The following is a 26,894-nucleotide window of genomic DNA, read 5'->3' as shown; positions in this document are numbered from 1 at the left end:
TTGGGTGCTTTTCAAAACATAATCCCTTTTTTAGTAATATGTTCTTGTCCATCTGTAGTGGGCTTCTTTGAAAGCCTCATACAGAAATCTAAAATATTCGGTGATCAAATTTCTTTCTTTTTTTTATTTTTTTTTAATTTTTCCCAGTATGTGCTTTGAGGTTTTAGGAGAATACCAGGGCAACAGGGGGAAGGAAGAAGTTTGCCAATTCCTGTCACTTGAAATTAATCCAAAACAGCAGAACCCTTCCTATGCCTAACTTACTAGCATTGGGCTTTTCATAGGCTCTGAGTAGCGTGACATACGGAACCATTTCCCATTGTCAGTGCCAGCTCCCCTGCTAGCCCCCTAAGTTACTAAACAAATATTGTGATACGCTTGAAATTTGATTAAATCCATCTGACTTCTCACGCATGGACTCAGCAAACCTTTAAAATTGTGCAATAGTCACTTGGCCTGGATGCTGACGGTCCGGTGACAAGCACTGTTGCACAAACAGCGTGCTTTCCCCATCCGCCCGCTCCTTTAGTGCCCTGGGCCAAGGCACCAAGGAAACCACTAAGAGCAGCCTAACATGGCTGCATTTCATAATTCACATTCTGCTGATGGGAAGTGCCAAAAGGGTGAGGCAGGAAAGTATAGTCTCGTCTGTCCTCTTTATGGCAACAGCATTACAGTTTCCAGTGTTTCGCCTTGTCAGTGCACCTTAGTCTTTATAGGTGACCTAGCCTGGATGGGAAGAAGTGGAGCTTATCAGTATGACCAGCTCTGGACTCCTCCAGGTCCCCCCAGTTTGGCCACGTTGTGAGCGGTGGATGCTTACGTACGTGTATGCCTTCAACAGCCAAGGTGCCTTCATCCCTTTTAAGACTCCCGACTAATGAAGTACCGGCTGTTCAGCGGCCGTCACTTGTTCAGCTTCGTGTCACTTGGAAAAACTGCTGCTGAAAAGAAAAGACCTAGTATGCTCTTGGCATTTCCTGGCAATACAGATTGTTTTGTCTGTAGCACTGGGAAGCGGGTTTGGTGCTAGCTTCCTTTCCCTGTTCTGGTGGAGTTCTTTGCTCCTCAGTGTTTTCTGCTCTGGGGCTCGGTAAGCAGGTGGCCAAACAAACAAGTAAATGCACAAGTGTTTGGTCCTGAAGCAGTGCTGCCAGTGGAAGCTTTGTCATTACTTTCAGTGGAGGAAGAGTTTTACCTGAGTGAAAAAGAGCTGGAAAAGAGAAGACAAAGCTCTTCTGGATACTTATTTATTTATTTATTTTTTTAATAGTCATCAAGTCTGATCCTGGTTGGGCCATAAAGCTTTTGGGCTCATGCTGGGGTCCTCCAGCCTGGTCTTACTCGAAGTGAACATGGGCTGTCAGTTCCTGGGAAGCAGGTGTTGTTATATTTATGCCTCGTCTGACATAGGAACGTGCTGTAAACGTGCGTCTCTTCTGTGGGGTCTCCAATTTGTCTCATTTCAGTGGTACAGCTTTGTGCTGCACTGATGTCTACCAGGCTCCAGTGACGACAGACATCTTTTGGCCATTTTATTTGCACCCAGTGTAAATGTAGGCTTTATACCAAATTCTGTGTGGCAGGTGGGAACAAACTCATATTATGTTACTAAAGTTTTCTTCCATGGTAGTAAAAATTGGTTTTTATTTTCTATAGCAAAAGAAGTGGACTTAAATCTGTCCATTTATGGATTCCACTGAGTGCTCTGGTTGGTCAGAAATTCTTAGGATCCTACAAAAATGTGTGAATATTTGTTTCCCTTCCCTCCCTCAGCACTAATTTATCCTGTTATGTGCACCTGCCTTCCCTACATTAACTGGATTTTTCCTCTGTTCTGTCCCATTATTCTACATGCACACTCTCCCTGTCTAGTTAAGAACTGAAAGGACAAGCAAGTTAAAGGTAATTGTCAACTGAGTGTCACTGATTCGAGCACCTTGTTGCCTGTACTCCTGGTTTTTATTTGCTTCCTGCCTTAAAATGATCTGCTCCAATACTCCTGAGGTTGTGGTCTGCCCCGGTGCATCACTGGTTCTTGCTGCATGTTCGTGTTGTGGTTTGGAGATGTGGGAGCAGTCTTTTTGGCATGATTGCTTGGTTTGTGCGATACAGGGTAGAAACACTGCAGGTGGAGTGGGTTTTTTTCAGGTAATTGGTGGATGTAGTGAGTCTTCAGGGTTGTGCTGTTGGCTTGGTGTTCACGAAGCATGCTTGTGTGTGTGAAAAAGAAACTGCAAGGTTTTAGGAAAACAAAGTCACTGTGTCATGTTTTTGGTTGGTTGGTTTGGCTTGGTTTTAAAAGCAAATTGACCACATTGCATTGTACATACACAGATCGTTTTACTACTAAGCTGCTTCGGAAGTCCTATGGTGCTTCTCTTTTGAGTAATCAGTTGTTGGAATCACATCTATTGGTCAGGCAATGATGTTCTGATTATTATATATAGTTTGACTATGATCGGAGGTACTGTCATGTTTGAGTGCTGCGGAGAAGGAAAAGAGCAATTCAGCTGTTGCTAGATGGTGGAGGACAAAAAGTTGTATTCTAAGAGGGGATACAAGGGCAAAAAGAAATGGATGGATACAGTTATGCTTTGAATAAGACAACAAAAAATAGTGTGTTGCTAGCATGCATGGACTGAGATTTTTCAAAAGCAACAGGCTTTTGGGGCAGCTCAAACTGAATGAATAGAAATTTTTGCTGCCTTTAGCTAGGCATTTGAAATCTTAAGTTATTTTTAAAAATCATTATTACTATATGCAACTGCTACCTTAAATACAAAAGGATACCACATAAAGAATAGATCTGCAACTAAACTGGCATTCATAATGGTTAATTAACCATGCGTCTGTTTTTCTTCTTTCTTTCTTTTTCCTCTCTTTCATGTCTCCAATTAGATGTCTGCCATTTCTCAATGCAGAGGTCGGTCACTTCTTTATGCAGCCTAGAAACTATCACTGAAGAGCCTGTTGTTGCCAATGAAAACCATCATGCCAGCCTCTTCTTCCCCCTGCCCATTACTTACAGTGATTCTGAAGAAGGGTCTGTGTCTGATCATTCCACTGAGTTTCAGTCCAAAGGAAGCAATGCATCCAACCAGCCTCAAGAAGTTCTTCTCACTAGAGAACAAAGACCAAATCTGGCTGCGGAAGACCACGTGCAGGCAGCCACAAGAGCAGTTGACACAGTTATATCCGTCCAAGAAGATGAGAGGACAAGCATGGTAGGACCTCTCAAAGAGGAAAATGGTTGGACACAGGCATGCCGTGAAGCCGAAGATCAGCGTAGTTTGGCAGTGTGTCCTCAAAAAGCCCGGCCAGTAGTGGCAGCAGGTAAGGCTACTGGTCAACCTGTAGAAAACTGCCAGAAGCAAAATGGCCAGACAGTTCAGGTACTAACAGACTTGAAAAACACCACTGAATTAAAAGGCCAAAAACTTGGTGCAGCAGCCATCCTGCAGCAAAACAATGTGATTAACGGCACACAGACAACTTTGCCTCCAGATGTTTTCCAGAAAGCCCAGGCTGTACAGGCTCTACCTTCTCAGACGAGCTCTTATGTGTTAGTAAGGAAGTCAAAGAGTGAAGGGATGAAGATGTTGGACTCCTCAGCTTTAATAAAAAACCCAAGTAGCATATCTCCAGCAGCAGAAGTATACTTTGATGCCACAGTTAACGACCGGATCTGGAGCAAGCTAGATTGCAGCAGTCATCGTGACAGCATGTCTTCCTCCTCCAGCATGTCCTCCAATGACACTGTGATAGATCTCTCTCTGCCCAATCTAGCTCGCAAAAGCCTCCCAGATCTTGGCATCCGTCACGAGAATTTTGAGCCCCTTGCAGCTAGAAGGGGGATGCGCCCACGTTCTGCTACAACATCAGGTAACGAAATGCCAATGGTGAGCAAGAGCAAATCCAATCCTAACCTGAGGTCTGACCAGCTGCCGGCAGATGAGCTCTGCCCCCGTTCTCTTGCCAGGAGTCCTCAAGATGCATTCTCATCCATTCCTAGGAGGCACACCTGGAGCAGGCTGTACATCGAAAGTCTCAGGCAATCTTCTAACAAATCCAAAGCCCAGGATATGGTTGGGAACAACCAGGCAAAATCCAAGAGTCTTGGAGACCTTACCTCGGATGATATCGTGTGCACTTTTGAAAGCAAATACCGTAGCATCAGCAGGAGTTTTGTCACTCGATCGATGCGGGAGCAGCGCCGCTCTTCAGGCCTGAGATCCTCAGTCAAATCCCAGGACGAACTGACTGAGCAGCTAAAGAAGCTGACGGCCTTTCAGCAGGAAAATGATATCACTTCCCCCATCAGTCTTGATCCAACGGAATCTGAAGAGGAAGGGGAGAGCCTGGGACTCCTGCGCAGGTCCTCCTCTCGCAGCCAGAGCAGGGTGCGGTACATCGCCAACAGGGCCAAGCAGGCTCAGGAGAGGCAGCGGCTGCAAAGCCTTGGCCAGCTGGGTGGGAGCCCCATTGAGGAGAGGGGGAATCCAGAGGGAGCCTGCAGCGTTGCTAAAGCAGTTTGCATGGATATAGCTTCTCCTACCGTGTTTACAACCCAGCCTAAGAACCAAATCGATTATAACACTGACACAGAAGTCTTCTTTATGCTGAAACTGTAATTCTGGTGAGCACTGAGTAAGGTGATGTTTACATTTCTGTCAAAACAAAACAGGGACCTGAGGGGCACAAAATGTCCTCATACAGCTTAGTGCTTCCTGGCCCTCCCTTGATGGTAAAGGTACTTTAGACCACGACTCCAAAAGAATAGCTGAGTGCTAAATTTGTCATCAGTCTGTGGAATTAGAACAAATGAGTTTAATTAGAGACTTACATTTTTACAGTCTTAATGACCTGACCTCGCTTTTGTATTACACTTTCTCCAGCCTCAAATCTGGCCTCCTTTGTGTGTGAGCATTGCTTGGCACTTGCAGTTTGCTCTGTGCAAAACTCATATTCTGTGCTAATTTCAGTAATTGCTTTGTATAACAGCTAAACGTCAACGTGATGTCCATGACTGCTAAGTTAAATGTTGCTCTTACAAGTTAGGGATCCATGAAAGGAGGCTGGATTTAAAATCATGTCCCTTGCTTTGTTTCTTTGAAGAGTTTGAGGCATCTGGGAAGTGGTCAAAATTGCAGTGGAATTGTTTCCTTATTAATGTAGTAGATAAAGCCTATCTTCCATCACGGACTTGATTATTTCAGTGAAAATCCGTATTTCCTCACTCTTTGAAGAATTCTCACCGTGTTCCAAAGCAATGCTTTTTTTTTTTTTTTTTTTTAATCAAGCTTGTTTATGTATATATAAATATATATATACACATCTGTGTGTATGTAGGTATGTATGTCTGCCTATACATGTACACATGCACACACTTAAACTGAACTGTGACTGTTCCTTGTCTCAAAGCATAATCTTAGGGAACGAGACAAGAGGAGGGAATTAGAAAAAACAGACAGGAAATATCTTCTGACACTAATTCAGAAATGGCTAAAAAGCACACTAATCTTTCCTTGAAAACAGAACCATTCCTTCTTTATGGTATTTTAACAATGCTGCTGTACATAGCACTTTTTGGATGAATTTTACTACTTCTGTATTGCACTGCCATGCAAAATTTTCAATGATATGTTTTAAAAAAAGATATATTTAATTTTTTTAGATGAACATATTTAGAGTTATATAGCAAGCTGACGAGAATAATAATTTTTCCCCCCATTTTTTTTACGTTTTATTTTAGGGTATGTCCCCCTATTCTAACCTTCCCCTTCCTTCCCACTCCCCCGCTCCAAAAAAAGTCATTTATTATAGATGTGCATTTTATCAGTGATGGAGAAGAATGTTTACTGAGATGCATTTTAAAGAGAAACAGAGATTTAATTTTATTTTCAGGCTGCATAGAGTCCCTATTATTGAGAAGATATTTTGCTTTTGTTTGTAATGATTCTTCTGTGTATATTGCAAAACGGAAAAAATTGTTTGTAAAACCACCTTATGCTACTAAAATAAACATATTTAATCTTCCAGCTGCTGACTATTTAGCTGTAACATAATGCTTTTTTTTTTTTTTTAATGCTGTCCAGAATTTGTGGTATGCAAACATGGTTAATTCTACTTGTTTTGCTTTAAAAATTCCTTAGCGGTTGATGTTTAATTTTACTCTTTTTCAGAGCAGTAACCATTTCAGGTCCTGCTAAAATTTTCTCAGGTCCAGCAAAGCACCTGCAAGTACTGGTACAGTGGCGTTCTGCTGTGGGACACACAGCACGTGGCTTGTGTGGGAGCAGTGTCTGGCAGCCAGTAATGGCTGTGTAGATGAAAATTCTGGCAAGACTCACGTAGTTGGTAGTCAGACAGACAATCCAAGGACCTGATCTATTCTGTCACAGCCAAAGCAGTGAATGTTGTACAGAACAATACAAAGATAAACTCTATGGTTTTCCACGTAAGATAGATAGTCTTGTTTCATTACTGAGGTTGTTCAAGTCTGACTGAAAATACTGCAGCAAAAATTTTCTCTTTGCTGATCTCATTCAAAAATCTCTTCTCTTCCTATCCCAGCAAAGTACACAGCGAAAATGTGCATTACTTAGTTCATGCTCTCTCCTGGAAAGGTCTTGGGTTTACTTGTAGGTTGCAGGGCTAGAAAGGAGTTCCTGGTTCTAATTTTAGCATCATTTGGTTACAAGCATTTCAATTCTGAGATATCAAAATGTGAGGCTAACTGTAGGTAATGATTTCATCTTGATATGGAGGTGGGGGCTGGGAGGGGTTAAAGTCTGTGATTAAATCTTTTTAAATGATCTTCAGTGTGCTTTGTCTAAACATGTTCCCTCAGCTTTCCATCCTGGCTCTGATCTTTATTGCTTGTCTTCATAATTTGGAGGAGAGGCCCTTGAGGTTTGTGTAACAAAGGTTTGGAACATGCACTGAAGTAACCCTACAATATCTTTGCAGCCTCTGAAGAAAAAAAGGTAAATCAACAGCAGAATGTGTGATCTGCCAAGATTAGTCTTGCATTGTATCTTAACACAAAGCGAATTTCATTAACATTCTCGAGACGGAAAGTCAGCCTGTAATACTTCAGATTTGAGCTGAAGAGCTGCAGGGAGTTGCTGCTTTTTTATCTTTAAAGCACACAAGTACATGCAAATTGACAGCTTTAGAAAGTTAACATTTAAAAAGCCTTTTTGTGTCTTTTCGAAGACCAAGTTGCACTTTTTTTTAGAGCTTTTATCGATTAAGCAATACTTGTTAAATTAATGCACCTCACGGAAGGCAGCATCATGCAGCAATTCAAAACATCTTCCTTTGTTCACATTTTTAAAAAGCTGTGCTTGAATTTAATTTACTAGGGCACATGTGAATTTTGTCCTGCCTGCAAATTCATAGTAACTGCCTTGACAAGTTGTTTTGTTGCACTACATAAGACCATTAATGATGTATCCATTTACTTGTCTGAGTGGAATGTATTTCATGGCACCAACACCGCGGGAGTTTACTGTGCAGTTTTGCTCTTCATCTGTTCTTCAGGGAAGAGGGAACACTCTCAGATCTGCTCAGCAGGCAGGGCACTGTCTAAAAAGGTAAGGAAAGCGATAAAGATTCAGCAACAGCGGAGGGAGTCTGGAGTCAAGGCTCTTGGCAGCACTGATTTTCTTTCCTTTTAGGACTACCTCTCTGCTCTGGACAGTCTTCTCCACCATTCATATGATGATCAAGATGAAAAAGCAGATTCTCCATCTCCCTCGTGAAACTGCAGGTAGATTCAGCGTAGATCCAGGTTGAGCATGAAACCACAGCAGGTTGTGCATGCCAGCTGCTCAGCTGGCAGCATTTGCTTTGCAGTAATCACTGCTTGCCATGAAGAAGGTGCAAATATTTACTACAGTCACACACCTTAATACAGCAGGGTCGAGAATTCATCCAAGATGGAGGCCAGAAGCACTTGCAAATGCTGCACAGTCACTGGTATTTGTTCTCCCTTCAGGATGTCATGCAACAACAAAAGCCTGGCAGCAGGTGTGAAGGAATTCAGAAAGGCAGGTGAAAACAGTATTCTTCAAGAAGGTCAGTAACTGAGTAAAAAGCTACTGAGATGTTTAAAAGTGTCATTTGCTCTGAAGAATAATTAGCACAGTGATAATTTAACCAATAAGTTTGTTTACATTTTTGTTGCTGTTGTGTTTACAAATGGAAAGATTCATGCTGAATCTGGTATCACAATCAGGTTTTTAAGTACATAGATCTTTTAGGATTTGGAGTGGATTTTTCTTGTTGCCCTGCTCCACCCACTGCCAAATAAATGAAAACTCCAAAGCCTTGAGCTAAATCTCTGTCCAGAGAAAGCCTGTTTTTTATCTTTTTCTGCTGGTTTGTAGAGTAACAGCAAGTATCTTCCCTTGTCCAGAGCTCATCCTGTGATGTCTCAGCTTCCTGCCCTGTGTTTTCAGCTCATTACAGTGTAAGATTAGGAGTCCTAAGTTTCCAAATGACAAACACTACATGGTTGGCCTTGCGATTTATGGTCCGTATTTCTCCAACTTAGTGTGTAAGAACACTGATGTTGAATGTTTGTGTCTTTAAAAACTCATTTTGTCAGAGCTGAGATGCTTTCAGCTGCTTGGAGTTGAGTTTATTAGTGGCTTAGCCCTCATTAGCTGCCAGCTGTGACAAATCACATACCATAATGTGCATCTTACTAAAGCCTAGAAAAATATTCATGAGAAGCAGCTGGGAACCTCAGCTTACCTGCTTTTTGCTCACCTCCCTCCCTATGCAGCCCTTTGCCAGAATCTCTAGGGTGAAGCTATCACACAGAAAAGTGAAAAACAACTGACGTGCTGGCCACGAAAGGTAGTACCTGGCAGTGCAGCTGTAAGCAGCCCAAAGCATCTAAGGTGAATGGATCTTACAAGATTCTTTTTGGTTTGGCTGAATAGAGAGCATGTAGTTACTGTTTATAACCTACAAGAGCATCTTGCCATGTTGTGAGGATGACTTGCACCAGCTGGTGTCTGACGTGCATTAAAAGTAAGCTCCCCTTAACTGCAGCGAGCTGTGAGTCAAGCCCTTTCACTCCGTTAAGGCAGACATCACCAAATGCAGTATTATAAGCACTTTTTATGGAAAGGTAAGTGGTTTTCATTGTGGCAGAAGACAAGCTGTGGTGACGTTTAATGATTGATTTGCTTAGTGGCATATCTAAGAGAAGCTTAGGGAAGAAGGCACAAGCAGCTGGAGTGTTTTCCATCTTGGACAGCGATTAAAGTCAAGTGGGAAGTAATTTTTTGTTTCTTACTCAAGTGTGGACATGTTCCAACTCCCCTGCAGGATGGGTTGTAATAATTTACTCTCTTCTGAATTCCTGTGAAAGCCCTCCTTTGTAATTGCAGTGCTTTGGTGTGTGTATTTATAAATGACCTGGCCCAGTAGAAGTGGCTGCTTGGCAGGGCTGTCCTGTAGCTCATGTCTGACGTGGAATGATTAACTGGAAGGGTGAAGGGAACAGGAATTTCACTTCTTTGCCCGTGTCTTAAATGGTTATGTGCAAGCCAGGTTTACCTTGAAGCTCAGGCTTTTCCTCAGTGCTCTGGGCATTGGGAGGAAAAACATGGAGCAGATCTGAGAGGGTTTTGGTGTTATACCCAAGTCCTGCAGCTGATCTGAGACACTCAGCATGAAGAAAGCTTTAAGCCTGCAGGACCAGTAGACAGGAGATGGGCACAGCTGAAAGGGCACGGTTCAGTAGAAAAAAGGCTTTTACAGGACCGAGCAGTAGCAGTCAGCTTTTCTGACCCTTGATGTGGCATCGAGCTGCTGGACTAAACTGCTTCCAAACATCCCCCTCCTCTTTCCCCAGCCCCAGGTGCCCCGGGAGCCTGCGGTGCCAGCTGTCAGTGGGCATCCTGCAGGAGCCCCCCCCGGCTCCTCCCTCGGGGCTTATAACAGCCCAGCGCTGCCACGCCGCCTGCTCCAGCAGTCCCACGGTGCCTGCTGCTCATCGGTGTTCCTGCTGGTGCCCAGCCAGCCAAGCCAAGCTGGGAGAGGCTTGAAGGAGTTGCTGTAAGTGAGATGCTGCCTTCACTCGCTGCTCTGCTTGTTCCAGCCTGCCTGCAGCAGGCTGTCTCCTTCCTAGCTGGTGGCTGCCCAGCTTTTCCATGCTGCTAATGCCTTCCTCCAGTACTGCATGCAGAAGGATGGCAGAGGAGTAGGTGGTGTCTCTTTTTTGTTTAGTTCTTGAAAGGCTGAAAAGCTTCTGAGGAGTGAGAGCTGCTTCTAGCAAAGTAGCATCTTAAATCCTTAGTTTGATTTACTGTCAAACTTGAGAAAGTTTTGTAGTACCTCGCCAGGTAGATGTGGTAAGTGGATGCTGCAGTTTAGTTTAAGCAGTAGCTAAAGAACTCGTCACAGGCTGGAGGTGCTGAAGCCCTCTGTGCTCCCATTATTCTCTCTGTAACTGATTACTGATTCTGTTTATTCTTAAATCATTCCAGTACTAGATTAAAGGAAGCATATTTGCCTTTGCAAAAATGCTTTTTTTTCTTCACATATTTAGACTGTGTTTGTTCTTAGACAGTAGCCAGTGTGTTAACAACTCTTTCATTTTTATTATTTTATTACCAGCTCTGAATACTGAACAGCTTTTTCTTTACTTATTGAAGGAAGCTGCCTGAAGTATAGATCACTTTATAGCGTATACACAATTGCAAGGAAAATTAGCAAAAATTTAGAGGTTAAATCTAAAGCTTTAAGAAGAGAAACCAGAGAAAAAGAAAAAAGCAATTCCTTAGTGGCTCAACCAGAATATCTCTGCTGCTTTCTCCTCTCTGTGCCTTGGTGGCTGATTGGACTGTCCATGTGCTGCCCTCCCAACAGCTAAGAGTATCTAGCATTTTGTCTGTATTCTATAATTACTTTCAGAAAATTTAGGTCGCTCCCTAACTTGAATGTCAGTCCTCTCCTTTGATCCTTTAACACTAATCCCATTTTGAAGTATTTTTAACAATAACAAAAAGAGGCAGCATTTAAATTTAACACAAATAATCTTCTGTGTAAATTTTATTCACTTCTTATTCTTCGTATGAAAGTGAAAAATGTAGAGAGAATGAATGAGAAAAACCACTGAGCCTTTGTAATGTCAGGAGTTTTCACAGGTGTGCAGGTTTGGGGAAAAATTCATAAAAGTTGATGAGATAAAATTAACTGAAGCAACCTTTCTCTCTTTGAGCACATCAGTCAGAAGCAGGTAATACCACACTGTAGCACCTTTTTCACCTGCATAGTCTCCTAAATGGTGATTTTTCCTAGTACTTTTTCAGTGTGTCTTTTGTAGTTTCTGTGACAATGGTATCCTGACCCTTGGTTGTCACTGTGATTACAAATAGTCAAAAATATAGCAGAAGCTTGAGATGGAGTATAACATGGCACTGGCTTTCTTTCATAATTCTGTTGCTGTTTTGCCATGACACATGTACAGTTATTTCAAGTCATGCAGAAATTTTGTTGCAGTGTTTAAAATGAAAAACAATTGGGACTCTTCCAAATGTGGTGCAGACAATCCAAGACAAACTGATTTAACTCAGCTTTGAGGAACCATAAAACCAGCCTTAACTACTTGTCTTTCATCTCGAGCAGGAATTTCCTCTAGACAGTGACTATTTCTGCTCCAATGGACAAAGGACAACACTTCGTGTTCTTTGTGCTTACAACCATGCTGCTCCTGAGAGAATCAAGCCACGCAGGTGAGAATATTTGGCCAACAATGCTGGCTGCGTCCAAATCTGATTTTTTTTTGTTCTTCACAGTCTGATAATTCTCTCGTTCTTTGACGACTAGTGCTAGATGAAGCCCGTATCTTAATCTATATGCAAAAAGGGAAATATGGGTGGAGGACACAAAGGCACGGGTTTTAGCCTGGACAGGAAGGACAGGGTAGAAAATCGGGGTGAGGCAGTTCTTAACAGTGCTACAAGCCATTTCTCATGAAGTCAGGCAGAGTCATCTCCCATCAGAAGGCTGTTCATGCTCAGAATAGAAGGGGTAAGGGCAAGGCTGATTTTTGCAGCCGCAGTAGCTTCCTGCCTTCAGGGCAGTAGTTTCAAGCCTTTAGGGGACAAGATTTGGAGGGATGAGTCCCTTTTATTTGCGTTGTGTTTTTGTAGATCCTCACAACGAGGACCTGGCTGCTGAGAAGTGTCACTGCCATGAACTTTGGGTTAGCACTTGGGTTAGTGCTGCGACTTGATTACTTATGGTCCTTTCAGGAGCCCTTACAATGGGGCTTTGAACAGCTGCATCCAGTGCCACTGTGGGGGAGCTGAAGCCCTCAGTACAGGCTGTTTTCTTCCAAGAAACCCTAGCAGGTCTTCAAAAAGGAGCCTCAAATGGCTTTTACTGGCTCTAATGAGTTTCTGAAGGGAGACAAGAAAACTCCTTTGTGAAGATTTCCAGCTCCCGTGGAGAACTGTAGTGGAGAGGGAAAAAGCAGTTTTTGTTTTAACAATAATGTAGAGTTCAGCACAAGACAAGAAAATGCAAAACCAGAGAATGAATAATACATAATGAATGAATATGTTGTTATATTTAATGAAAAACTCACAGCTTTTGCTTGGAAGAGCAAGAACACCCTCAGTTTTTTGTTTTCTCTTGAGGGATTTTTGGCCTTTGTACTGTGTGTTCTTTGATTGCGAGGAGCAATGTGCACATTCCAGAAAAACATCCTGGGCAATTAATAAGCCATATAGTGGCTGTGGTTTTAATTCTGCATCACAATTATTACAGCGTTCTTCTGAGTGTTATGAGAAAGGAGGCTGTGGATCAAATAATTTAACAGGATTTATTAAAAGGGCAGAGAGCAGAACCAGAAACTCAACTAACCCCATTAGTGATACTTCTACAGGTGGATTTTTACCAAATAGGAAAGTATCAGAGCCTTTGTTTTACAAATGGGAAACAGAGGCACGAGAAGAAGTAACATAAAACAGGTCAATGGCAGATCTGACAACAGGCAGGGTGTTGTTCACTGCAGGCTGCACTGTCTCTCATCACGTTTAAACTCTCAGCTGTATTTACTTCCCTTACTGCATAGGATGCAGAGAAGAGGCAAAACAGGGCAGACTTGCAGACCCTTCTCTAGTGCAGTACCTGTTGGTTCCTGGTTTTGGTCCTGATCCTTGTGGAGGTTTGAATTTTCACAGGAAGGAAAGAGTCGGAGTGCTTCTAATTCTGGGGGGAATGCAAGAGGACGAGCTGGAGAAGGGTTTCTACCCCTGTAGTTGCAAGACAGTCTGCTTTGACAGGAAGAACCTCTCGTTATTAGGGGAAGAGAAGAATTAGAAACCCCAGTGCCTTGGAGTGTAATGCTGATGAGCTTCTGCTTTTCCTTAGGGTTACAGGCAGAGTTTTGCAGGAATTAGGGAGGAATCTTAGCTGTGTGAAGTAGCAGAACTGCTGGCTTTTCGACTTGTCTAGAGGGCAGTTCTGAAAAATCCGTCCTTCAAAGTGTGAAGACCAGAATAATAAAGTTACAGTCAGAATCCTCTGAAGCCTGAGTCTGGCGGTGTACATTTCTGCTTCTGTTTGCTTCACACTAACACTGTGCTGTGAAAGAGGAAACAAACCTGGCAAAATTGGTGTGAGTCAGCTGTGCTGTGAGCTTCTGAGCTAAGGGTAGTCGTTCTGTGTAAGTGCAACATGAAATGAGTTTATGAAACTTCACTCTTAAGGAACCATAAAATATAAATGCTGCAAGGAGTTATTTTGTTGTTTTTCAGGAGCGATGAGGAATGATGCTGCTGCGAATAAGGTACGTCCAATTCACTGGTGCAGAGCTATGAGTGAAGTTGTTTGTGAGAAAGTGTTTTAAATGCAGAAGTAGATGTGACAGTGTGCAAGGCTTTTCATCTGTGATGGGCAGGCAGCTTTCCTGGCAAAAGCTTTAGCTGTTTTGAAGTGGTACTGATCAGAAAACACCTTGAGTTGTGTAAGGTTGGGAGATGCACTCCTGAATTGTGTGCCTGTGCAGAGGCGAAGTTTTGTCTCTTTCCTCAACATCTCAGGTTTCCTACTGTTCTGTCTCCTGCAATTGCTCTCTAATGAGGCCTTAATTGGCTGCTAGCTGTTTTGTCAGCAACATAAATTGATCTATCTTTCAGAAGACTGTATGCACCGTGTATCTGAAGAATTGCGACAGCATCTAAAGTGATGTTTTATTTGCACAAAGTACACTGATAACATGCAGTAAAGCAAAACATTTGTGATTTATTAATTACTGTCATGGAACAGCAATTCCTGAAGAAGGTAGAGTAGTGGTGAGGTGACCTGCTGCAGCTCAGGGGAGCAGATTTCTAGCTGATTTAACTCACACACACACAGTAATGTAAACCCTAGCTAAGTGGGGCCAGTTCTGGGAAATCCAATTAATTCTTCACTTTTATTTGTAGGACACTGACTTGAGGGGACCAGAAGAGAATCTTCCAACTTTGACTGTCACAACAATCCTGGTAAGGCAGTTACGTGATACTTACAGTGGCTGGGAGGTAGCTGGAATTATATCATTATTAGATATATTATACATATCACACATTTGCCCAAATTAAAAACATGTTATTAAAAAATGGGGGGAAAAAAAGGAAAAAAAAAAAAGGAAAGATTCATTGACACAGTCAGGATCATTCAGAAGAAGCAACACCAGCAGATTTTCTGATTCTGCTGCCAGACACTAGCACGTAACTCTCAACTGATGGGCCAAAGGTAATGTATTTGGGTGTTAAGCCTGTGAAGAGGGCATCACTTGTTTATGTAGTACATGTGCTGTGCAAAATGCAGCTGCCCTTCCTGGAGCTGTATTCTTTTACTAGCGGCGGCACATGACTCCTGTGAGTATCTTTCAAGACTGGAAATGTTTTCCTCCTGATAACGTGGACAGAGGTCTTTGTGGAAAGGTGTTTTTTTTTTTTTTTGGGGGGGGGGGGGGGAAGGGTTAATTCATAGTCAATTGCATGCTGCAGACTGGTGGCATGTAATTGTGTGCATTTCCCTCTCTATGCAGGAAGATCCCTACGTCATGGTGAGAAGGGCGGAGCTGGAGGGATACTGCATTGACCTGCTGAAAGCTCTTGCTTCAATGCTTCACTTCAGCTACAAGGTGAAGGTGGTGGGAGATGGGAAGTACGGCGCTGTCTCTTCCAATGGAAACTGGACAGGGATGATTGGAGAGATTTTGAGACAGGTAATTTTCATCGTATGTTTGTGAAAACTGCAGCTGTAACAGGAAAGAGACCAAAGGGCTGGGCTGGCACAGCTCTTAATTAGAATTTCCTTGGGGACTGAGCAACTTGGGAGTTGTTCTGCCTGTTGTGTAGAACTGATGGACAGAAAGACTTGTAGCTGGTTTTGTCCTACAGATACGGACACTACAAAACAAGGAGACAATGGCCATAGTAGAAATCATTGTAACAAGGCACTCCTGCTGCAGTTCTTGTCTTGTTTCAGAGACTGCCCAGTGCCTTTGTAATCTGAGAGGCTGCACGAGACATCGTAGCTCTGTAATGAAACAAAGGCTTTAAGGAAAAGGTACCTTGTACTTAAGCTCTAGGCCAAACCTGTCTCTTCTGAAATGTAACCCCTCAGACTATCCAAATAGCTGCTCGAACCTGCTTTTTATCCATGGGGTACCACTCCCTCTAGCCAGCATTCTGCCAGCTGTTGGGAACACTTGAATCGAATTCTCTTTGCTCTTCTGAACTCAGTAACATGTCCTGTCAGCCATGTAGGTGCTGCAGCCAGAAAAAGTAAGGAACGTGCCTTCTGTTTTTTGTAAACAAACCCACTGTAGTTCATGGTGCACAGCCTCAGCTTGTTTGGATCGTAGGAAACCAGAGGCCCCAGACACCAGCCAGCCCCCCACTATGAACAGTGCAAAATGGAAAGCTGTCCTCTGGAGCTCGGTCAAAGCCCACAGCTGTCCAGTGAGACAGAGAAGCTGTTTGCCATGTAGATATCTGCCCACTCAGCCTGGGAAGTGTTCTATTTGAGTGCAGAAATCATCAGGTAGGTTGGACAGTTGATAGTATTTTTTTCATCTTACAGGAAGCAGACATTGCAGTGGCTCCCCTAACAGTCACATCAGCCAGAGAAGAGGTGGTCTCCTTCACCACACCATTCCTGCAGACTGGGATTGGAATCTTGCTTCGAAAGGACACCATGTCGCAGGAGATGTCTTTCTTCCACTTCCTGGCACCTTTCAGTAAGGAGACCTGGACAGGTCTCCTATTTGCTTATATTCTGACGTGCTTCTGCCTCTTTCTTGTTGCCAGGTATAAACACGTGTCACAGGTTTTGCTCAAAAGTTGACTGTTTTCCCAGCTATGAGGAGATCTCGGTTTTAGAGAAAGTACAAGTTGCTAAAAGCCTGTGTGTTTGCACTTCAGCTTTTCTTCCTCACTTTTTTCGAACTTGTTTTTTACTGTGACCACGTTCGTACGTGCAGTTCTCTCTCCTGGTGTTTTTATGCACTCAATCCTGCACTGACTTTGGAAGGAATTCTTCCCCTCCCTCCTCTTCTGAGGAGATTCAGCTTTCTCCCACCTTTCTTGATTATGCTGTGCTAAGGCTCTCTGCTGCTGGAGTCTTGAACAGAAGCTCTGGTGCTGCTTTTCAAGTTCTATGTGTAGTCTTTTATAGATAAGCATTCCTTCCAAGGAGCGGCCTTCTTCTTACACTAAAGAACAGAGCCAGTGTTGCCTCTTCGGTGGGCCAGGGAGACTAGATGCAGTGGTTCAAGAAGGGACCTGGCAAACCTGTAAGAGGAGCCTCCTGAGCTTTTACTGTTGTGAAATACTTGAGGCACTGAGCAGGAACACCTTTCTCTGTACTGGTTAAACTGGACCACAAGTGAAGAAGGACCTACCATGGAAGGAAAAGGCATTTCTGGGCTAGCTGCGCTGCTGCATGTCATGCTACAGGGTTATTTTTTCCTGACTGTCTGGTTTTATCCCATCATTTCCCCACAGGCTGAGCCCCTGTGAATGGAACGAGCCCAAGAATGAAGAGAATCACTTCACCTTCTTAAACAGCCTCTGGTTTGGAGCAGGAGCGCTCGCGCTGCAAGGTGAGCTGAGAGGACTGCAGCAGAGGAGCCCTGGGAGCAGAATATTTTTGTAAGCTGCTTGCTTATCCAGCCCTCATCTGTCTGTAACACCGGGTGCTGGATGGCTGGGTGCTGCTGAGGGGAAGGACATTGCAGCAGGGACACTCGGCAGTACTCAAACTCTCAGCTGCAGTTTGAGACTTGTTGGAGTTGTACAGGTGGCTGGCTGCAGCTGAGGACTGCTTTTTCCTGCTGTAACGCTTATTCTGGGGAAAGTCAAGCTAACCTTCGCCCTGATGCTGTAGAGTGGAGGCTTTTTATTGCCTCTGGCCACTAATGCTGCTTCAGCTCTCTGCGCAGTGTGTGGTGTTGGTGCTGTTCAGCCACTGAGGGCTTTTCAGGCCTGTGCATTTCCTAGGTAGCTGCAGGGCAAGTTTTGCAGTTTGGCCTTTATTTAAAAAGAAGTCTTGTGCCGGCTTTAACACAAGCTGTCTCTCTCACTGTACATCACCTCCCTTGCTTTTTATCGGCTCCTCTGGTCGCGCAGGTGTCACCCCTCGGCCCAAAGCTCTTTCTGTGCGGGTCATTGCCGCCATCTGGTGGCTCTTCACCATAGCCTTGCTGGCTGCCTACATCGCCAATTTCACCGCGCTGCTGAGCTCTGGCAGCGAGCAGCTCCCAATCCAGACTTTTGAAGATCTTGTGAAGCAAAGAAAGCTCGAGTTTGGGACGTTGGACGGCTCCTCCACCTTCTACTACTTCAAGGTGCAGAGAATCTGATTGCACACATACACACGTGCCTTAGGGCTGCTAAGCTGGGGCTGAGGTGCCTGTAAAAGCTATTTTTGAGGGGTGGTGGTGGGAAATAATTAATCCCTGTAAGATTTGAGAGGAAATCTGTGCCAGCTAGATGATAATTTTCATTACAGAGATGGCCCAAAAGGGGGAATGATTTATGTGCTCTTATTCTCCAAATTGTTTCACAATCTTTGCATATTTATCCAGAAGTGCTGCACATTTGTTTTACTCTTCAGTCTAACACTTGTTTTTTTGGGCTGCAGAACTCCAAGAATCCCATCCATCAGATGATCTATGAGTATATGGACAAGAGACGAGACCACGTTTTAGTCAAAACCTACCAGGAAGCAGTTCAACGCGTGATGGACTCGAACTACGCCTTCATTGGTGAATCAATCTCTCAAGACCTTGCAGCTGCCAGGCACTGCAATTTGATCAGAGCCCCTGAAGTTATTGGAGCCAGAGGATTTGGCATTGCCACAGCCCAGGGTTAGTCACAGTGCACCACTTCTGTCCCACTTCTCCACTTGGATTTCATGGGTTTGAAATAGCAGACTGAGAGCAAACAGCCTGGCACAGCTAAGTCCTGAAACTCAGGAGCATTGGTTCCTTTATTTATTTACTTAGTTTTTAAGCCTTGGGCCCGGGAATGATGCAGAGCTCCTAAATAAATTTTTCTTGTGAGCTTGATTGCTTGTATTTGTTAAAGGACCTTCACTCCATTACTATTATGCAAGTGCATACAACAGGAATCATTGCTATCTAAAAAAGCACTCAGCTTAGTCTGTGGTGTTCTGCAGAATGACCATTTGGTAGCTGGGAATCAGCACCCAGCTAACACTGCTTGGTAGGGTAGCACCAGGCTGCTTTAAAATGTTATAATATTCATGATCTGTCTTATACTTTTTCATTCCTCTGCTGCTAGCATCCCCATGGACTAAGAAGCTCTCCATTGCGGTCCTCAAACTGCGTGAGTCAGGTGACCTTGACTACTTGCGGAACAAGTGGTGGGAGACCAGCTGCCTTCACAAAAGCAGAGAGCGATGGAGTCCTCTCCAGCCCCAAGCCCTCGGTGGACTCTTCCTTACTCTTGCAATTGGCCTTGCACTGGGAGTGATTGCAGCTGTGGTGGAGCTGTCAAATAAGAGCAGACACGCTGCTGGACACGTCAAGGTAGGTGATGGTCATCTCCTGTCCTCCCTCCTTGGATCCCTGCTGTTTAGCACAGACAAGTTAGGTACCGTTCTGCCCCACTGGGCAGAATACCAGCTTCCTTAACATCATGATCTTGCTTTGTCTAAGGAAAGGAATGTAATGGGATCAAGGAGACTGCTAAGTATTCACTCTTTACATCTTTGAAACGTTGTAGCTTGGACTGTGTGATAGGCAGGTAGCCAAAACAGTATAAAAATAATAAAATGAAGCCTAAAATATTAAGTAGAAATATTTACTGTAATGCAGCGAAACTGCATTGCAACACTCTGAGTGTGTACAGAGGACAGTAAATCACCAATAACAAGTTTATTCTCAAGTATGGCTATTTTCAAGTCATTTGACAAGTAGGAACCCACATGTAAGTAAAACTGCACTGGTATCTGAATGTGCATTGTGGTGTTCTTGTTCTCCATCCATTGGAATGGATGGGTAGCACACATTTTAAAAGTGGATTTTATGATGCAGAAGAACTCACCCCCTTGTTTTCTCCCTTTTTGTTTTTCAGAAGTCTTGTTGCTCCATTTTCACAGAAGAAATGTGCACTCGTCTACGTATAAAAGAAAATACAAGACAAAGCCAGGAGACTTCAGGAAGAGCTAATGCTTAAAAAATTGTTAAGGAATGGGTGTGTATTAGGGTTCTACCATATGTATTTCATAGGAACTACATCACTGTAGAAACATATTTTTCTGCAAGTCTAGAGTGTTAGTTTCCTAATCATAAACACACAGCACTTCTGGATTGGTGGTGGAGCTGGATTCAAAAGAAAACTAAGCAGCTGGGAGAAATTTAAATTGATGAAGGATGGAGTGCAACTGTTAAAAATTAAGGAAGGTTAAGATGGGGGAATCACACCTATATTTAGTTTAGAAGTTTACTATGTAAGTGCATAAATGCCTATAGGAGTGAGGGAGTTAGGATAGGTTAACGTGATGCCTCTGTTTACTAATTACAGTATGAGGAACAATCTTGAAAATTAAAGCTCTCACCTGATTGTTCTAATCACAAACAACTGCTTCTTAAATATTTTAGTTACAGACTACTTTTCCTCTCTTCTAGGCAGATGATGGTCACTGTGAAGGTAATTTCTGAATCAGAAAGGACAGTACTGTTGCATAATCCCCCAAAATGCAGGACTTTACTGCATTCTCTGCAGTAGCCTAAAATCCAAGAAAGGGGATGATGCAATTAAGGAACTAGATTTAAGAAATGTCTGTTTCCCATCAGATGTTTCCTAGGTTGTCTTAGTTAACCTGATCAGGAAGTATTTAGGAATAACAATTAAAATTCACCAGCATGAAATTTGGTAATCAGTCAATTAAAGGAAGTACAAACTCACTAAGCAAGGGCAAGTGAGTAATGGGTATTTTACATTATTCTCTTGCTGTCAAAGAAAAACAGTTGAACTTCATGGGGAAGTTATTTCAGTTGCGTATTTAACAGTTTCCTAATTAAGATGGTTTTCTTTTCAGAGGTGGAATGACTGATGCATGCACATGCTGGTTTGTAAATTCATGGTTAAATGACTGCATTTATGTACTGCACATCTGATGGGGTGGGAGGGAGCAAATTCACTTACTTGGAAGTGTTTTTTTAACTGTGCTGCATGAACAAATAGACAAATTCACATCAGCTCCAGCATTAAATAACCGAAGAAAGCAGACACTAATCTGCCTTGTGATGGGGAAATAGCTGGGTGTTCCTGAATAAAGCATTACAGAGTCACTTGAAGCATAGTGTAGACTCTAAACTTCTGATAGCTGCCCAGAATTTAGTATAGGTGCAGCTTGCCACCCCTCAGTGGCAACAAGAACAAACAGTGGAAGCAGCAGGAGTTACGAGTTCTTCAAACTGCTGTAGTGCTGTTCAGTTATTGGCTACGTGCTCTCAAATCATGACACTTCTATTTTAAATGCAGCTTAAGCAATGGTGGTTAGAGTAGGAGGTGGATCAGTCCTTCAACCAACTTAACTACGGAGCATGAAACAGGTTGGGTAAGTTTAAAAGCTGACATGGAAAAATACAATGTCAGATTCACTTAGCACTTTAAAAACTATTTGGTATGTGCCATGGCATTGCTGGCAGAGTAGGCAGAGATATATAAAAAAAGGTTTCATTGACATTTAAATATATTTCTATATGAATGTCTCACAGAACAAAAAAATAAAGTCTCTTCATCACAAATACTGCAGCATTAAAATAAACACTTACCAAAATAAACAATGAGTGAGATATACATATATATATTTGAGTGTGTATACTATAGAGTGAATCATATTGTTGCTTTAAGTCACAAAAGCACAATATAAATATGGAATTTCCTGTGACCTCTTTTCCCTGTTGTAATAAAAATACATTCTTTACAGTTAAAGTAAAACTAGTGCAAGTCCATTCTGCTGCTCCTGTTCACCCTGTCGACCGGATCCGTATCATTTACATGGCACTTCGTACTTAAAAATGACACTGAAGATTTTCCCTCCGAGACGATCGGCAAGCCAGGAGTTTTTGATAACAGCAAGCTTGAGGCTCTCGCACTTCAAAGCCGCGTAGTAATTTGTGTGGATGGCACGACCCATGCCTTCAATGATAACCAAGTCCGTCTTCCGTTCTCTGACCAGCACAGCCAGGCCTTTATCCAGGCGGCTGAAATGAGAGGTCTACTTAGAAGCAGTCATACTTACATATGCTACATATAAAGACTAGATGTTCTACGGGCTTTAGCTTTTATAGAAAAGGTGTTGAGGTATGGAATTACTGATGGCATTAAACAAGGAACACCTTAATCAAAGGAAATGGGATTGAAATGTAGTTTTAAAAGCTTCATCAAATGCATACAGAATTGGGCTTTCCCAGAAAACACAGGTTAAGTTCTCTCTGCAGTAGAGAAATAAAAAATAAATTAACAACATGAAATGCTTCTTACGCTCAAGTGGATGTCTTGGTTGCACACAGTATATTTTACATCAGCAATAATTAAGTTGCCCATGAAACTGACAACATATAATTCCTGAACACCAAAATGAAACATAAGCTGTAGAACAACTAGGAAGGCTTGATCAGTATCACAAGTCTGCAAATCCAGACTGAGCACCTCTTAACGATTTCTGTGTAGTGTGGCTGAGAAATTCCAGAACACTTAATAGTCTCTGGTTATCCTTCACCTGATGAAAACAAATTTGGTACTTTGCCAATATACCTTAGGTCTAGACACGGAGAACTTGAACCTGTCTGGACCAACAGCAGCTTCTCTTCCTTCAGTGCAGATCTTTATTTGAAAAAATATAAAAATAAAAAGTGTTACATGGTCTGTCAAACATAGTCATGCAACTCTGGTAATAAGCCAGACAGTGAATAGTTGAGTGTACTTTGCAAAGGTTTCTTTTCCTGCTAGGACTCAGAAACATGTTTCCTTAAGCAACAGGTTATTTAGTTATATTATATATATACATACACACACTTTTATATATATTTATATATATCCTCTACATAGGCTAGTCTGTGCATGATGCATATTTTCCTCTATTCATTTTTAACATAAGAAGTACAGGGGTTTAGTAGCTTGAGTCCTTATCAGGGATGACACTAGCAGGAGATAGAATGACGTGCCAACAAGAACCACTTTGTAGATTTTTTCACCTTAAGCTGATCATCCTCTGTATCTTACTTCCAGGTTGCAGAGTTCAGACAGCAATAAACACAAATAACAACTATGTGTGTTAGAAGAAACTTTTTTTTTTTCCCCTTTTGTATGCTACGTAATGAAGACAGGTTATAGGCTTACTGAATAACTGGATCCATCGCTGCTATCCGCTCAGCAACAATCAGGGATTCACTGTAGGTGACATCGTTTAGGGCAGGGCCAGAGTTACAAGCCAATATAACCTGAGGCAAAGATGTCAGAGTAGTTCACTGATTAATGCAGGCAATACGGTGTTAGAGCTTCTTGTTTGTTTAAAGATTGTCATTGCCTGGCTTATAAAATAAAAGAGGCCTTGAGAGAGGAGAAGGCCTGAGAGGCCCAGTCCTCATTTCCCCCCACCCCTCCCAGGTTAACCAGCTACATCAGGTCTTTTGACATCATAAACCCTGGTTTAGCACACTTAGATCTGCCAGTCTCCCTTTGCTCTGTTACGTTTTGCAGTCTACTTAAAGTTAGACCTCAGAGTACCAGGGATTTGGGGCCTGAAGCTCATTGCCCTAAATTGGATCATTCTCAATTGAGGTGTGCTGAGCCAGTCTCACAAAGTGCACTGCTAGTAGGTATTTAACAAACCTTTTACCAATTACAGACGCTGCATTATGTGCTGACTCTACAACAAAAAACACCTACCTCTGTCCCTCTAGAGAGGAGCTCTCTCACAAAAGGAAAGACTCCTAAAATTATGTCTATTCCACTGTTATCTGCGAAAATTAAGGCACATTTATGAGGGGGACCCTCCTGCAAGAGAAAAAACAATTCATTCAGGCTTTAGCTCATAGTTCAGGTCATTAAATAGTTCGTGTTATTTAGGAACACTCATTTTAAGACCCCAGGTTTTATACCCCTAAATGATTGGCAATTTTCATTATCTAGCAGCAGCATAGTACTTCATCTACCTCTGATCTTAAGCAAAATCAGTTTCCCTAAGATTGTCTTTGCACAGTTATTTAAAACAACCTATAATTACTTCACTTCATTCGAGAGCTGTCTCAAACTCTGTTAATTAAGCTACAGCTGCCAAAGATGTGTGTAACTCCAGCAGCTGGGAACAGAAACTTACTTCAGAGGGCTCTGAAGGGTGGGTAGTCACACCTATAATCCTACCCTTGGGAGGCTAGATTAGAAATCCCATTTCATTATGCCATGCAGCTGGAGAATAACCTTCCCTAAAACAGAAGCAGCAGCATGGACAGTTGCCTACATGAACGTGTTGGTTATCAGGGTAAACCTACCTTTGTGGATGTTTTAAGCTAGCATGATGTAGGGTGAACAGGATTTCCTTCTGCCAGGAAAGGGCAGGATGGACTACTAGGGGCAGTGACATCCTAAAATAAAAAAAATATTTCCTATTCTCCATTAACATTTTGATTTATTCTAAATCTGATGTTATAAAGTTTAATTCACTGCAGTTTGTAACAGCAGATGAATTTCTACTGTAACTAATGCTCAATTCCTAAGGAAAAAAAATGGTCAGGACAGTGCTTGAATTTCCTTAACTAGCACTGTCATAAAGGATTACATTTTAGAGGTCTTTACCAACCTAAGTGATTCTATGATTATATGATACTTTTAAGACACAATATGCAATGATTTGGAGCGGTCCGCTTACACCAAGCATTTGTCTATCATTTCCAACATAGATCTACAGAGAGAACCAAAAAAACATTTCAGCTTTTCAGTGAACCTTAATTAAATAGTAATAAACATCACACAGAGCCAAAAAGCTTTGGTAATTGATTAATTACTTTCAGAAATCTCCTTAATTAATGCAGATTTTAGCTTGATTACTGAGATGGAGGAACAATACAGACATTACGTTTGGATTTAAGTTTTCAAAATTACAAGTCCAGCTGTGTAGAAATAAAAGTGCCCTGATAAAGAAGGGAACTATGGGTACATTGGAAGAACTCTGAAAGCAGCTGGGTTATGAATGTTGCAGTTCCTGCAGAAATTCAGCTAAGAAACTTGGTAAGTAATGAAGTGTCAAATCCCTTTTATTCCTGTCTTTATGGTAAGGCTGCTGAATTACTGGTACTGTATTAATAGAGTTTATTTTGAGTTGCCTGAACAGGGTTCTATTAAATCTGTTAAAAACAAGCTAACGCTTTTTTTTTTCCCCTCAAGATTAATGTATTAAATTACTTATGGTTAGTAACAATTGTGGCATCGTACCTTCAGTCGCTCTAGCCACTGACTGTAGGAGTCTTCTAACCAGGGACGTTCTGTGTCACAAAGAAAATCATATTAGTGTTACTTTTAGGCAAGGAGCAAATCTGTATGTTTGGTCTTTTTAAAGATGCTGAAGCAGTTTGAGCTCAGGTTTTGAATGTTAAAACTGTATATTCAAGAAGTTGCTAAGGTCTTAATTATGGGAATAGCTCGATTACAGTGCTCTTGAAATGGAATTTTCATAATAAACCAATGGAGTCACGTGAGCTAAATACCATTATGGCTCACCCTAAGATGGGTGGGGTTGTACTTGAGGGGACACTACTGCTTTGACAGGATTAGACCACTACAAAAATAGCACAGCTGAGATATTCCAAACACCTGTGCAGCTAAGACTTCTGTGCAAGGAGATAGGCTTTCAGTTTCCAGTTCCTTTGGAATGCAAAGAGCAACGTTCCCCTGAAACTCTATAAATCTGTATTTCAGACAAACCCAGCAAGTATGAATGGGTCCTCATCATCTGGGCAGCAGAACCATCACAATCACTACCTTCCTGCTCTCCTCCACTCACATTAACGCAATATCCAGTTCCAACCACCACACATCTCCCCCTGTACCTTGCAGTTTTGATTTGGCTTCTTCAAATCCAAATTGTGGCTCAGATTCCAGAACGCTGTATCATGAGAGAAATAAAGGGTACGTAGTTAAGCAACTTAATCACATAAAAACACAATTCAAACATTCCTCTAGCAGGTGGTCAGCAATTTTATTGCATTGATTATTATGAGGAGTGTGGGTAGGTCCATTGACTGAGAAACAGACACATTGTTCTGATGTTAAACACAAAAAGCTCAGATGTACGTTAAATTAGAATGTTATTATGCTAAAAGAAAAAAGCTCCAACAATATACAAACATTTGTAGGAACTACTCTACAGGCAAAAAAAGAAGACTTTTGGTCTGCAAACTGCCATAAATGTAGTCAGGGTCTAAAATACCTGCACAGGAAACCAGTGCTATACAAAGTCTAATTTGAAGATTAGTTCACAAAAAATATTTTAAAGTTGTACCTGTGTAGGCAGGGAAAAATTAAAAAAAAAAAAAAAACTCCTTAACTAGGTACAGGATTTAAGAGCTATTGGCTGTACATACAGCAAAGTAGCTCCAAACACTTAGGTGGTGATGAGCATACAGGTAATGAGGCTGGATTCAAAGCTGCCAGTTAAAACGTTACACCATGTGGGCAGTGCTTGCCAGTCATGTCTCAAAGTTCCTTACGTGTCATTTAGTACCAGATGTAACTCAGCCTGTACATCTCATAGTTCCTTCCTCAAAGAGAGGGAGAGCTGCACTTACCACAAGGAGCAACTAGACTAACTGCTATTACAGGTGGCAGTTCGTTTCTGTGGCTGTGGGCAGCATCAGAAGTACCCCAAGTCTAAGAGCGCCAAGGCAGCCTTGAATCACCTCGTTTTGAGTGGACTTTTTTTTTGGTTTACTCAGAGGGGAAAACTTTAAAGATGCAGAAAAGGAAAGGAAGAGCTGAATGTCAGCTGTGAGGCAGTGACACCCTTTCCCGTGTTATGGGATCTATGTGATCAACCCCACAAAAACAGCTGTAAAATCCAGAGTTGCAAAATCAAAAATATTTTAAGACAGCTGGCATTTATATCCTTACGTGAATTCATAGCTGCTGAAAGGATGTAAGGAAAAAAAGCTCTAAAAACAGCAATAGGAATGTATGTTGATCAAAAATACTTAGTGTTTAGTCATCAGAAGAGACCACCCAATCTAGCTTACAGCCCACTGAATGAGTGATATCAGGACAACTGTGGGTTGCAGAAAAACAGCATATTTTCTCCTAGAGGTACATAGTATCAGTTTAAGTACAACATATACCCAAAAG

General features: G+C 42.2%; 3 protein-coding genes across 9 annotated transcripts in view; 2 read left to right on the top strand and 1 right to left on the bottom strand.

Annotated features, from left to right (window-relative positions):
* Positions 1-6,041, top strand: part of PLCH2 (phospholipase C eta 2) — a 44,787-nt gene extending 38,746 nt beyond the window's left edge. The window contains exon 22 of the mRNA XM_084494690.1: positions 2,902-6,041. Coding sequence (XP_084350816.1) covers positions 2,902-4,634 — 1,733 coding nt within the window. The 3' untranslated portion in view covers positions 4,635-6,041. The remainder of the gene's footprint in view (positions 1-2,901) is intronic.
* A 2,750-nt stretch (positions 6,042-8,791) lies between these two features.
* Positions 8,792-22,042, top strand: LOC311422046 (putative glutamate receptor). 7 transcript variants are annotated; one of them, XM_084494694.1, is made up of 13 exons: positions 8,792-8,915; positions 9,878-10,080; positions 11,653-11,759; positions 13,791-13,822; positions 14,460-14,519; positions 15,068-15,247; positions 16,108-16,334; positions 17,031-17,128; positions 17,655-17,872; positions 18,169-18,394; positions 18,831-19,078; positions 19,626-19,745; positions 21,487-22,042. In XM_084494694.1, exons 3-12 carry the CDS (start codon positions 11,687-11,689, stop codon positions 19,725-19,727), a joined length of 1,464 nt encoding a protein of 487 aa, XP_084350820.1. In that variant the 5' UTR covers positions 8,792-8,915; positions 9,878-10,080; positions 11,653-11,686; the 3' UTR covers positions 19,728-19,745; positions 21,487-22,042. The 7 variants fall into 7 exon arrangements, with proteins under 7 accessions (XP_084350820.1, XP_084350818.1, XP_084350821.1 ...); XM_084494695.1 differs by lacking the exon at positions 8,792-8,915 and adding an exon at positions 9,076-9,148; XM_084494692.1 differs by having other exon boundaries at positions 8,797-8,915; positions 19,626-21,497.
* The window catches only part of PANK4 (pantothenate kinase 4 (inactive)), a 23,566-nt gene continuing 17,206 nt past the window's right edge, over positions 20,535-26,894 (bottom strand). The window contains exons 14-19 of the mRNA XM_084494691.1: positions 25,607-25,662; positions 24,993-25,042; positions 23,451-23,558; positions 22,902-23,002; positions 22,317-22,385; positions 20,535-21,763 (exon numbers count right to left, since the gene is read on the bottom strand). Of these exons, the coding sequence (XP_084350817.1) occupies positions 21,550-21,763; positions 22,317-22,385; positions 22,902-23,002; positions 23,451-23,558; positions 24,993-25,042; positions 25,607-25,662 (598 nt within the window). The 3' untranslated portion in view covers positions 20,535-21,549. The remainder of the gene's footprint in view (positions 21,764-22,316; positions 22,386-22,901; positions 23,003-23,450; positions 23,559-24,992; positions 25,043-25,606; positions 25,663-26,894) is intronic.

The sequence above is a fragment of the Aythya ferina genome (assembly GCF_964211825.1).
Source record: "Aythya ferina genome assembly, chromosome: 21".
NCBI classification, from domain to species: domain Eukaryota; kingdom Metazoa; phylum Chordata; class Aves; order Anseriformes; family Anatidae; genus Aythya; species Aythya ferina.
This window is presented reverse-complemented; position numbering and strand designations above follow the sequence as displayed.